We start from the raw sequence: 12,940 nt of genomic DNA, 5'->3' as shown, positions 1-12,940 counted from the left end.
GCATTTTATTAAGAAAACCTGACCAGCCAGGCTGCCATCCTGAAATGTGCAAGATTTGGACTCAAACCTTCTTGGACTGAGAAATGTTTAGAATTTCTATATCCTTGACCAGTGCTCTAATAAAGCTTTAGGGCACAAAACATCTATATTACCAAAGTGCAAAAGGAGGCACTTCCTATTAAGATTTTTTTTAAGAGTCTTTGTTCTTAAGATGGAGGGAACGTTGGTAGAAGCAGGATAGTATGTAATTTGCTATCGTCTGTTCTTCAGGGATGAAGTAATAAAAATGTCAAACATGAGACGTTGATTAAAATACAGGTAAGGTGTAGTGAGGAACAAGGAATAAAATAAATCTGTTATCAAGAAATTATTCTCAAGAATTATTATCACGAATTAGAGTCCCATTTGAGCAAGGAGCTTAAGAGCTAGTGCCCATATAAATTTCACATGCATAGATGCTTCTACATAAATGATAGTTTTCAAAAAACGTGGCATGGGTCTATTACACTGCCCAGCTTTTAGTGGGAATGTTAGCCTAATGGGGGTGCTGTAACCTGATATAATAAAAACAATGGATGAATGCTGCAACTCCAGGATACAAATTATGTAGGAACGGTAAAGTAGATTGTGCTAGTTTAGACATGATTTTAAAAAAGTTTACTGTCAAATAAAGTAAATAACAATAAGGTTGTTGCCTGCTGAACTTAATAACAGGTATTACAAAAACTGTCTGGACTGAAACACTGTTCCTGCATAGAAAGAGTACACTGTTAGAGCAGTGCTACTGACCACTTTATTCGGAAGGTGACAGAGGTGTGCTAAGAAATACCAGAAACAGTAAGAGAGAAGAAAACTTAATAAGTGAGCGACATCAGTCATTTCTATAGAAACTGGAGGAGTGTTACCTCAGGGCTTGACACAGAAACTAAATTTGTAAACACTACAAATGACTGTTGCTTAGAGCAAGTAATCACAGACCCCATAGGAAGAGAAAGAACTGTTGGTCCCCTTCCAAGCAGCCACTCAAAAAGCCACTCTTCAATAGTGGCACAAGTTCAATGTCCAAAAGAATGTGCTATGCTAATGTATAAGTAAAAAAGGAACTATATAAAATGAATAAGTCTCCAAAAGGAAATTAAAAGGAGCAATTGAAAGGGTAGAAGCTTTCCAGGCACAAGGAGCTTCTTTAAAATCAATGTAGGGAAAACTCAGAACAGTACATATATAAGATATCCCCCAAAATGCCACCTGTAAGAAAACATCTTTTTGCAGCTCCCAACGCAATATTTTTAAGAAAGGCCAGTACCATCCTTTTTTAACCAAAGATGAGAAGGAAGCCTCCTAAAAAGTCTATGGAGCTGACTAGTAATGGAGATATGAAAGGACACCTTTTGCTCAAGGAATCTAATGACAGTAAAAAAATGAAGTGCTTGCTTGCAGTGGGGTTCATTACAGGGGAACCTACTGAAGGGTGAGTTGGAGGAATTGTCTCAGATCTAAGTTTAAAACAAATAATCCAAAAGAATAAGACTCATATCTGAAACAGCATTCAAACAGTATTCTACAGGGTCTCATAAATTGCAGTTGAAATTGAAGTTGCAAAACTAACTGTGGTGTGTGCTGAACTAGCTTGCTTGCAGTAGACATACTGGTAAATGATACACTAAGGAGAGTCAGAATGGCTTTTTGGTAGAGGGACATCATGCTTCTGATGATTCAGTCAACATCACTATGCTATTGTGTAAAAGATCCTTGATCTGCTCACTCCTGAATATTGTGTGCGGGACCCCCTATCTTACAAAAGAGTATAGTAAAAATGAAGAGGTATGTTCTTAATCTTAGAAAAAATAGGGGAGGTATGCTAGAAATCAATAAAATTGTGACTATTTTGGCAAAGGTGAGATGACAATGGATATTCTCTATTTTTTCTAAAGTAAGAACAAGGGGGGAACCCATCTGAACTATTTGGAAGCAGTTTATAAATCAAAACAAAGCAAATAAACATAGTTTAATTGTGTAACTCATTGCCACAAGAAGTTTTGAAAACCAAAAGGATAAATAGATGCAAATAGTTGTTGTACAAATTCATGTAAGAAATGTCCAGAAACAGCTATTAAAGACAGTGATGTGCACATGGCTTTCAGTTCAGGAAATCCATAAGAACCAGGTCATTGGAACTTGGCAGCATATAGGGTAAAATAATCCATGGAAGTAGAATATTTAACTTCTTTCTTATTTTTCCTAAGCATCTGCTACTGATCCTATTAGGCACAGGAGAGTGGACTGGGCAGATCTTTGATCTGGTGTATTTTTATGTATAGATGACAAAATTTAATTGTTATTTTTTAGCCAAAATAATTAAATAACAATTTGTTCAGTACTGTGATTGATACTGCTCTTTATCTTCCAAAAATAGTGTCTTATTGGAAAATTGACAAACTGGACTCACATGAAAGTATCTAAAATACAAGTATAGTAGATACATTGGCAGAGTAGACATTGTCTTTTACCTGTTTATTAAAAAAAATATAGATGCAAAGCCAGATCCTAGCACATGGTGTTAATTGTGTATTCCCTACTTTAACTGATGTAAAAGGTTTTGCAAGACAACTCTATGAGGGAATAACTCCCTGTTCCACCTATGGGCATAACACACCACATAGAGCCTCCATATGAACCAGAGATTGTGGTTTTTGGAATGCTTGTTCCTTGTGATGGGTAGTGGGACTATGCAAGGTAGCACCCAGAAAGGCATTCCTGGGCATTTTGTTATGCTAACAGGTATTGAGGTGTTGTGACTCACTTGTGCACCGCTTTCAGAGCTTTTCAGAGCTGCTGGTGTTGAGCTTCTTTAGCAAAGCATGCATACTTCCGAGTGTGTTGAAAATCCAAAAACTGGAGACAGGCTGTAGAACAAGAGGCTTCTGTTGATACAATTAAATAATAAGTGAAATAAGTTCAAGGCACAGATTTCTAGGGTAAAAGAATCTGTTTTTCCTGCTGATGAAAACCAAGAAACCAGTCTTCCAAGACTACCCACCTCAGCAAAGCTGTTTTTCTTTTTATTCAATGCATTAGAAAACCAGGAAAATAAGTAGACATAAGAATGCATTTGGATTCCAGTGAACCTGCCTGGTACATCACTCTAGAAGCAAAATTCCCATTTATACATAGAATTTACAGAAAAGAAATTTGCTAAAACTGATCTAAAGCTGACATCATGAAATCCAAAAGGAAAAGGCTTTTACTGTGATTGTCAGAAATTCACGTTTCCCATTTTTCACTACGGAACATAAGAAATGAGTTGAACATGCTTTATATTTCCCACAACTAGCAATTTTCTGTCTTTGGAAAGTTTTAGAGGGAGGAGCTCAGAGGTGCTGTGGGAGGGACTAAAATTCATATTAAAGTTTTGGCATGAGAGGGAGAATTGTCAGAGTAGAAGGTTTCTTCTGAGGTTTTGCTTTTTTTTTTTCAATTTAGGATGATAAGTATTCATGTTCAAATTCTTCTAATAATTCTTTTTTGGAATTCTGATTGTCAGATTATTCCCAGGATTGAAGAATGTGGACTTTCATGTTCTCAGGTAATCTCTTACTTGTTCCTATTTGCTGTTTATTAATATAGTAGTTGTATGCTGCCAAAATAATTCTAAGAAAAGAAAGAAAGCAAAAATGGAAAGATATTTCAGCTGTCCTGAACATTCACTTTATATTTCTGTCATTCTGAATTAAGTATCCAAAATGGCAAAGATGACTGTTAGGAAGGGAGTAAGAAAATGCATCTTACACTATTTCCAAGTGCTGTTGTTAGTACCTTTTTTAATCTGTCTTTTGTATTTGAAAAAAATGATTTCGTTCATATTCATTACTTTGGAGAGTCAGTTTTTACAACAGCAGTGGTGCCAAAGAGATGAGGGACAGAGGAACGGGAGGTTTCAGAAATTGCTAATTATGTTAGGAATATACGAAACACTGACTTTCCTGTGAATAAATGAATTACGTTTGAGAAAGAGTAAAACCTGTTTTTCATTCTGTGGGATGAATGTAACTGCAGTATTAAATTTAATGACTTGTGTATGTGCATAAAAGTGGAGTGTGAACCATACCATCTCTATAATAGCTTTGAATTTTTTATATTTCCAAATATCCCCACAAAGGGGCGGTATGGAGATATTCTGCTTCTGTTGGCATTCTGAAACTGTAAGAATAGAGTAAATTGAAAGATAAATAAAAAAAGGATAAAATAATAGGGAATCTGACTTTCAGTCTTGATAGAGGATGATAACTATGTACTTGCTACAGAGAAGTGGAATTGATAGCATGAAAGAATTTGGCTGGTGGTACAGACTCCTGCTTGAAGATGTCAGTGTTTAGGACAGGCAATGAGACATACTAATGATTGTCTAAATGTGGTGGTACTATCCAGATATTAAGTTAGTACATGTTACAGCAATTTATTCTATATTTTATACGTGTATCCTAGAAAATATCAGGACTAAAGATGCTTATAAAATACTAGATTGAGGGGAACCCCCCCCCTATATTTAAAGTTGTTTAATATTCCCGCATTCAAATTCTGTAGTCTCTATCCACTTAGATAATGTTTTTAGAATGATAAAATATAGTCATAAGAGATTAATCTTTAGATGTACCTGAGCACTTTTCAAGAATTTTTATGTATTTATGTTTATGAATGCAAACACACATGTATTTTAAATAATTTATGCTCCTTGGTCTGCTGCAACAAAAGTTTAAAATAGAAATGATTTACCGTTCGAATTTATCCCTCCAAAGACTGTATGACTATCAGACTCAGCATGTAAAAAACACTAGCAGCCTTTTTCGGTGGGATTCAGTCTAGGGGATAGGATTTACCTCTGGGGACCTTAAAGGGCATTTTTCTCTGTCATATCTTAGGTACGTTAAGAAGACTGATTCACTAGATGCCTAAGATACAGACACAACCCTGAGGCTTGGTAGACTGGATCCCTTTCTTTGCCACTGTCGTGGTTTAACCCCAGCCAGCAACTAAGCACCACACAGCTGCTTGCTCACTAGCCCCCGGTGGGATGGGGAAGAGAATCGGAAGAGTAAAAGTGGGAAAACTTGTGGGTTGAGATAAAGACAGTTTAATAGGTAAAGCAAAAGCCGCCACACAAGCAAAGCAAAACAAGGAATTCATTCACTCCTTCCCATCGGCAGGCAGGTGTTCAGCCATCGCCAGGAAAGCAGGGCTCCATCACACGTAACAGTTACTTGGGAAGACAAACGCCATCACTCTGAACGTCCCCCCCTTCCTTCTTCTTCCCCCAGCTTTATATGCTGAGCATGACGTCATATGGTATAGAATATCCCTTTGGTCAGTTGGGGTCAGCTGTCCCGGCTGTGTCCCCTCCCAACTTCTTGTGCACCCCCAGCCTACTGGCTGGTGGGGTGGTGTGAGGAGCAGAAAAGGCCTTGACTGTGTGTAAGCACTGCTCAGCAGTAACTAAAACATCTTTCTATTATCAACACTGTTTTCAGCACAAATCCAAAACATAGCCCCATACTAGCTACTATGAAGAAAACTAACTCTGTCCCAGCCAAAACCAGCACAGCCTTCAAGAGTTTGTCTTACAACTTTTCCAATACTGAAGGTTGGATAACTGAGAAAGGTGTATTTTTTTTAATTTACAGGGGAAATACATTGTTTCCAGTATAATGGACTCAATCAATCATTTGTGATGTTAAAGATAGGACTCAGTTCATGTTCTCTATGTAATGTTTCTGCTAGTTATATTCACTAGAATCTTGAATGCATTAATGACTTTTTAAGACAAAAATGTTTTCTCACTGGGAACAATCATGATCTCAACAGGACAAATTACTGCCAGCGTAGCATTTTCAATCTAGTGCAAAGCATTTTAGCTACATGAACTTTAGAGTCTCATGACTAGCTTATTAGAGAAAACTCCTTCCTCCTTTCCCTTTGGAAGTAACTTCAATTTCCCTACATAACTGACCACAATTTGTGGCCTCAATCCCATTCCTACCTGAGTTACTTTAAAAGGGAGCAGTTTTTCTTCTCCATATTTTAAAACTCAATTGTCTTTATAGGGGCACTAACCAGGGGTTATAATTTGTCTATGTGCAATATATGTGTGCTGCCTTCTGCTACAGCATATCGGATCACAAAGTAGAGAATCAATGCCATTTTTTCTAGCAATTTGCTTAATGTGATAATGAGATACTGTAATTTTAAAATTATCAGAAGTTTTCTGTGGCTGCTATTGCTACAAGTGAGTATTACAGAAAATTGGTTTTTTCTTTATGAAGTTTTCCCATAAGTTTGTATAGCAGATTTCTCTTCTGCAGAGTCAACCCAGAGGTTGTGTGGTTCTTCATAAAGCAGTAGGGGAATGAAAAGCATTAAGTTGCATTTTTCTGCATTTTTCAAACTGTGGGTATTGTCAGAAGGTTTTGAGCAGGTTTAATAACTGAAACTGTTGAGTTTAACCAGCAAACTAGATTTTAAGATGGCTGTGTCCCTTGAATATTTGTAAGCAGTTTTGACCTCCTTAGGTACTCCTTATCAGAGTAAAGCATTGGTTGTACTTAAGAGGGAAATAGTGACATAACTGTTTTGAGGTATGTGACTTAAAACCCCTTCACATTAAACTGTTTAGATTTTGGATCTTATTACAACTTTATGAATCGTTCTTAGTTTACCATGAGAATTCAGCAAGACATCCTTGCATTGCCTTGTATAAGGCAATATCCAGGTTTCATTACTATACCACAAACTGTACTTCTGTTCCATACAGGAAAGGAAAAAAACAAAAGAACATTGGATGTTTATGCAAGTATTACGTGAAAATTTAAACAGCATGAAAATATACAATTGTGAGTTGAGTGATGGCAAAGGAACAACCAAGCTTTTATTATGTATTATGATTTATTTCTCCTTCCTTATTTTAGTGGCTTGGCTTTAGAGCTCGCGTGATATTGTGGTATTCAAAGGTTAAATACAATGGGCTTGGTCTCCATGCCTCACCCAATAGCAAACACAGTTATCAACCAAGTTTCCCTGTAAAAGCATAGGGGAATCCCAGCCTGCAATTGAAATTGGGTTTGTGCCCTACTCATTTTACAATCCACATTGTTTGCAGGCTGTACACAAAGAAACAGGCTTACGCCAAATTTGACTCAACAGCTGGTAAAGATCAAGAGCACTACATTTAAAAAAAGCTCTTCAGAAAACTATGAAATAGTATTTGTATTGTCTGCCATTAAATGTAGTAACACTTCCAAAGTCCATGGATAAAGAAGGAAACCCTAAACTGAATCTGGGATTTCCCTGAAATTATAAAGGTTATTGGCAGCAAATTCTTGATATAGCTGCTGCCTGTTCATGCTATTCATAGTCCAAGTATGTGGTGTTTCTTTACTGGATATTTATGCCATGGATCAGCCCATTCTTGCTGAATACTACACACTGCAAAACCAGTGAAATAATACAGCCCTTAGGCCACTAACTCAGCTGACATAAATTGGCATTCTTTCTTCATTATTAAGGTAAGAAATTCATATTTTAAAAGTGATCCCAAGCCTCTAAAAAATGGACATGATAATCTAGGTGACATAATTCAGTTGTTCTCTAAAATCTGTTTGAAAAACTAGTTTTAGATATGGAAGATGTCTAAAGACTCTGATCAGAGACCTGGCTTCCTCAGAGTGAGTGAGAGAGAGAGAAGTACAGTGTGAAGTCCCAACATAGGAAGATGATTCACCACAGACGTTTTTGTGTATGCATTGATATACCTGATGACTGGAGGAGATGCATAAAAATATAAAACATATCCTCTGCTAATATTTGCTGAGATGCATTACAATCCACGAGAGCATGCCCTAGATAGAAAGCCTGGGTTTTGCATCCCTGTCTGTCATTGATTCACTTGTGTGGCCCTATTCAAGTAATTTCCTTTCTCCAGTTTTCACAAGTACAAAGTAGTGCTGACCTTCCTGTGTGATGTGTCTTAATTATGTGTTTTAATTAAGTGCTTTGAATACTATAATTAAGTGTTAAGTACTCATTAGTCAAAGCAGTCATACTTAAGGGGCTCAATCATGTTGAGTCACTGTATTAGAGTGATATTAACCCATTTGCTTAGATATCCCTGCTTGCCTCCTCTGCTGGTAGTCAGAAGAGCTGCAGTTTAGCAAGTTTAGATGACTTACCTCTTGGACTGTGTTTTAGATTTGCTCTTAGGGTCAAAAATAGCTTCCAATGACATGAGACACTTAGCTTCCACTTTTCCTGCTGTGTCTTATGCCACTGGTTGGGTGCCATCCCGTTTCCTCACCTCCTGAGAAGAAGACAGCCAGTGACACGTACAAGCAGGGACTTACAAAACTCTCCAGTGTTCCTCATTATTAGAGCATCTACCACCACTTCTTTCAGGAGAGATAGAGATGGAGAAAGCTTTGCAATTCAGAACTTACAAAAAATGCAATGGTAGCTCTTGGGTTTTTTTCTTTCTCGCTTCTGCCTTCCTCAAGAACTCTGGAAAAAGGTTACAAGGTCTGGAAAGAGATAAGCCACTGGAGTAGCAAGAGCAGAGGCACTACAGACAGTAATGAAAGATGGGGGCACAAAATTAACAGATGTTGGAACTGGACCTGACGAGGTGTCCTGAAACTGAAACACAAGGCAGTGCTAGAAGCTTCACCACCATGAGACGTCAACATAAGTGTGCAATCAGTACCCGTAGCAAGAAGTAGATATTAAAAAAAAAAAAAGGGATATATAAGCAAGCTCAGCAGGAGATGGGAGCAGCTGACCTTTATTGTCAGCAGTGAACTTTAGCTCACAAATCTCTCTCAGCCCTGATCTTAGGGAGGGAAGATATCCTTCAGCTCCATTTGGACCCAAAGTTCAGTGGTGGATATTGAGATTTGGGAGTAGGTGCTTTCCACAGCTGCAGAATATCGCTGTCTGACTGACTGCTTTGCAGTTGGAAATCTACTTCTAATTTGATCAAATCTAGGCAGGACAAATTTTTTAGGAGCGGTAATAACTTTAACGAGACCATGTGGTGTGGCCTAGCTGGAATTCTTGCAGTAAAGTCTAGGATTAGCTTAATTTGTACCTGTTACTTTGTCATGTTTGCTTATACTGTCCCATTCTTCCTCTCTTGCCAGAATGCCTGTGCATGGGAGAGAACCAGGGATGATAAAAAATGAGAAGGACCGAAAAGAGGTTTTAAAAGACTTCTTTCTAAGGATAGCTTTGGATACTCTACTGGCTTTTTGGCTCAGCATTGAGAAGCTAGACCTCACTCCCAGATAGGTAGGTAATTTGGACCCAAGAAAGGAGTTTCCTCCTATCTCCAACTGAAAATCATTTGATTTCTGGGAGCCATGAATTCCCGTGCACTGTGCTGTGGCTATCAGGCTGCTCAAACCAGGAACCCACATTTGAAGTTCTATGCGTTGCATTACCATCATCCCCACAAGGGATCCTTAGGTTTTATATATCAACTCTGGCACAGATATTTTCATAGTAGTTTTCATACTCTCAGGAGAATATTTTTCCTTATAAAACTTCTTTTCTGATTTTGTTAACATTTATTGGCTGTTTTTTGAAAACCGGGAAATTATTTGCCATCTTAAAAACACAAAACAGAAAATATGCCCCGAACAGCAGTGTGTTGCTGAGGAAGTTCCAGACCACCTCTGAACTACTTGGCTAGGAATGATCGCAGAACCGGTAAATTCATGTATATTCAGATGTGATACGGACACATCACAGTCCTGACCCTGCCTTCACAACTGTAGGAATTCACTGGGCCAGAATTTTCTGAGGTCATGAATAAGCTGGAAAGTCACAGTAACTAACGATGCTAAGCACTGGAATAGATTGCCTGTGGAGCTTACAGAGATCTCCGCACATGCTAAGCAAATCTCTCTCACATATGTCTCAGATAAAGGTCATTCTTCCTAAGGCAGAAATGTAGAGTACATGGCATCTTGAGTTCTTTTCTAACCCTAATATCTTTGCTTTTATTCATAAAGTTCTCTTTTGTGGGATCTAAAGATCATCAAGTCATATTTAACTTATTCCTTTGGAACAGTCAACAGAGCCAAAGACCTGTCTTGCTGTATTGCATATCCTGCCCTTTCAGCATGCAAAATATGGGACTCACCATGAAAACTGTATGGGACATACAATCTCATTCAGGAAGTGTCTGTGCAAAAATGAAGAGAGTTTTAGTTTTACTTTGCAAATTATCTGTGGCTCTTTCTCTTGCAAGAAAATGTTTCAACTTAGGTGCTTTGAATATGTGTGGTAAATTTCAATCATTTCTGGAAAACTGATTGTCTTGGAGTTGCCTCTACTTGCCTGCATATTTTCAGAACATATGAATCATATAAACAACATTGTACAGTACTAGATGTGCATTCATTGTCTTTTCTTGGAAAAACTTTAAGGAAATAGAATTTATTGCAGTTAATACATTTCACTGTCTCCAGTTTTGTTTTTCCCTTTCATCCCTACATATGCAAAATTCCTTGATCTTTTTTCCACTTCCTCATCTCCCTGACCTGCTGTTCTTCCTTCCATGACTGCAATGACAGTTTTCTCCATTACTTTTCAAATTTTGATATCTTTGTATTATAGTTTTTCACCATTTGTGGTTTGGTTTTTTTACATTTATTTTTGCAGTTCTCATTATAGTATCATGCTTCATGCCTAGTTTTGGTCAGTAGTATGTGTTCTTTTAATTTTTCCCCCTCATTTTCAGTACATTATATTTCTATATGATATAATAGAATAATTTTTAGAGCATGGTCACATCTGTGTTACCATTCAGTCTGCCTTTGTAGCTTATTTTCTCTTCCACTTAGGGGGAAAAAACCACATACACTTTTTAGGCGAATGTGTGGCATAGGTGGTTTTCAGTGAGTAAGGGCTATCATTAAAAATGAGACAGAGGGTGAAGCAACATACGAAGGTACTGAATGCTGATGGGTTTATTAAGCTGAGGCCATGCCCAGGAATTATTGCTGCCTTTAGGGACAACAGCATGATCAGGAGCGTCAGGTGAAACAATGCTGCTGTTGTAAAGTTGGTAGAATCCTGCCTCTTTGGAAGCCCTTTTGGATCTCTGCCTCCTTTAATTGGACTGTGCTAACTTTAGCAACTACAGTATGTGGAAGATATACAAGATAGATAAAGCCAAACTATATGATTATTCCATAGTTTGTTTTTTTTTTCCTTCCCCAAGCCCCCACAAAATTACGAGTTAACAATAAAAAGAGAAATAGACTATGTAATGACTTTTCAAGTAATTATTTTTTATTTTGTATTTTATATGATTTATTCTTCCTTAGCATTTCCAAATTGATTCATAACTAGCTTCTATATCAGTTACCTCAAACTGCAAATGTTTCAGCTGGAATGCACAGTATAGATATTTCCAGTAGGGCTTTTCTACGGCAAATTTTGAATGTTTTTTAATTTTTCATGTACTCACACTGCTAGCTCTTTCAAGGAAAGGTGTTTTTGGCTTTTCTTGCTCTTGATAGGGGAGGAAAGGCATGTATGCAGGGATTCTGGTATAAGATTTCTGATATAGGTTTAAGACTTTCAGATGCCATAATAATACAAATATGAATAGTTAGGAAATAATCCTCTCTCAAAAATTTTCAAGTATACAGCTGCAAAAAAAAGTTTTTCACCTACGTGTACTAAGAAGATTTTCGTCAATTTGCTGTGGCTAGAGTGTTTCTGTACCTCAAGCAAGCACAATTAGAGCTAGTCAGGCATCTTTATCATTAAGTCTTTAATGGAAGCAGTTCCTTAACTGATACTGTGGCACCAGGAAGGAATGCAGTGGCCCCTCAGGTTTGCCATCTGAGACTACTCTACCACTGCTTCTAGCATGGCCTGAGGGATCATTTGTATGGCCTTACATCCTTACACAACAACGTAACAAGCTAAGGCTAGAATAAAACCAAAGTCAACCTTTAAAAATATTTCTCAGCAGGAAGAGCTATAATCAGGGGTAGTTCCAAGTTTATTTAGGTTTGAAATTTTTCTCTGTTTAAGAAGAAGAGGGAGAAACACCATTTTTATGGGAGCTACAAAACCCAGAAACGTGCTCCTGTGTTTCTCTCCATGGCTTTGAAGGGTGTCTCAGCCCTGACACGTGGCCTCCAAAGTCTTGAAACTTTTATAAGAAATAATTACCAAGTGTGCTTTGTTGTTCTAAATTTTAGTACGACTTTGTGATCCACACTGGCAGGGTTGGGATTAGCAAGTTCATTTTTGTTTTTAAGCTCCTCTGCCCCCAACATTTCAAGATAGTACCAACATTCACCCATTCTATGACCCTGCTTCTTTCCTATGGTTCCAGGTTATTAAATACAGATTAAATGGAGATCATGAGAAAGCATTAGTGACTTGTCAGGGCAGTATGAGAAACCTGCATGCTCAGCATGGTGCTGCCTCAAGTTAGGCAAAGGGAAAAGTTAAACACCGGGTTAGTCTGAACTCCACTCTCTAGAGCCCAGGCACCTGAGTTATGAGCCAGAGTTTGATGTTCTCTCTTCAGAGTAGCTGCTGAAAGCCATTCTTCCAAAGTTTCAGTTTCTGGATTTTTTTCTGATGACTGCTTAAAATAAAATGTAAGTGGCCTTTGAAGTAGGAAACAGATCTCCCATTTGAATGTTGAAAGCACTCAGCTTTAAAAATTACACTGCATCTTGCCTGTCCTTCTCTCAGATCATCGTTCTTTCATTTCCTCCCTATACAATATCACTACTTTGACAGGAGGCCTGGGAAACCCTCTCATTTACTGGGCAGCATGGCAAACAGACAACTTAGGGTTAGAACTGCTTCAGGTTAAGGAGGATGTTGAACCTGGCTATCCCTTGAGGTAAGGACTTGAAAGCTA

At 37.8% G+C, this 12,940-nt stretch overlaps 1 protein-coding gene across 1 annotated transcript in view; it reads left to right on the top strand.

Moving 5' to 3' along the window:
• The first annotated feature begins 3,484 nt into the window (after nt 1-3,484).
• IL17REL (interleukin 17 receptor E like) overlaps nt 3,485-12,940 on the top strand; it is a 48,410-nt gene continuing 38,954 nt past the window's right edge. Inside the window, exon 1 of the mRNA XM_076328627.1 lies at nt 3,485-3,586. Coding sequence (XP_076184742.1) covers nt 3,485-3,586 — 102 coding nt within the window. The remainder of the gene's footprint in view (nt 3,587-12,940) is intronic.

The sequence above is a fragment of the Aptenodytes patagonicus genome, chromosome 1 (assembly GCF_965638725.1).
Source record: "Aptenodytes patagonicus chromosome 1, bAptPat1.pri.cur, whole genome shotgun sequence".
In the NCBI taxonomy this organism is placed as follows: Eukaryota; Metazoa; Chordata; class Aves; order Sphenisciformes; family Spheniscidae; genus Aptenodytes; species Aptenodytes patagonicus.
This window is presented reverse-complemented; position numbering and strand designations above follow the sequence as displayed.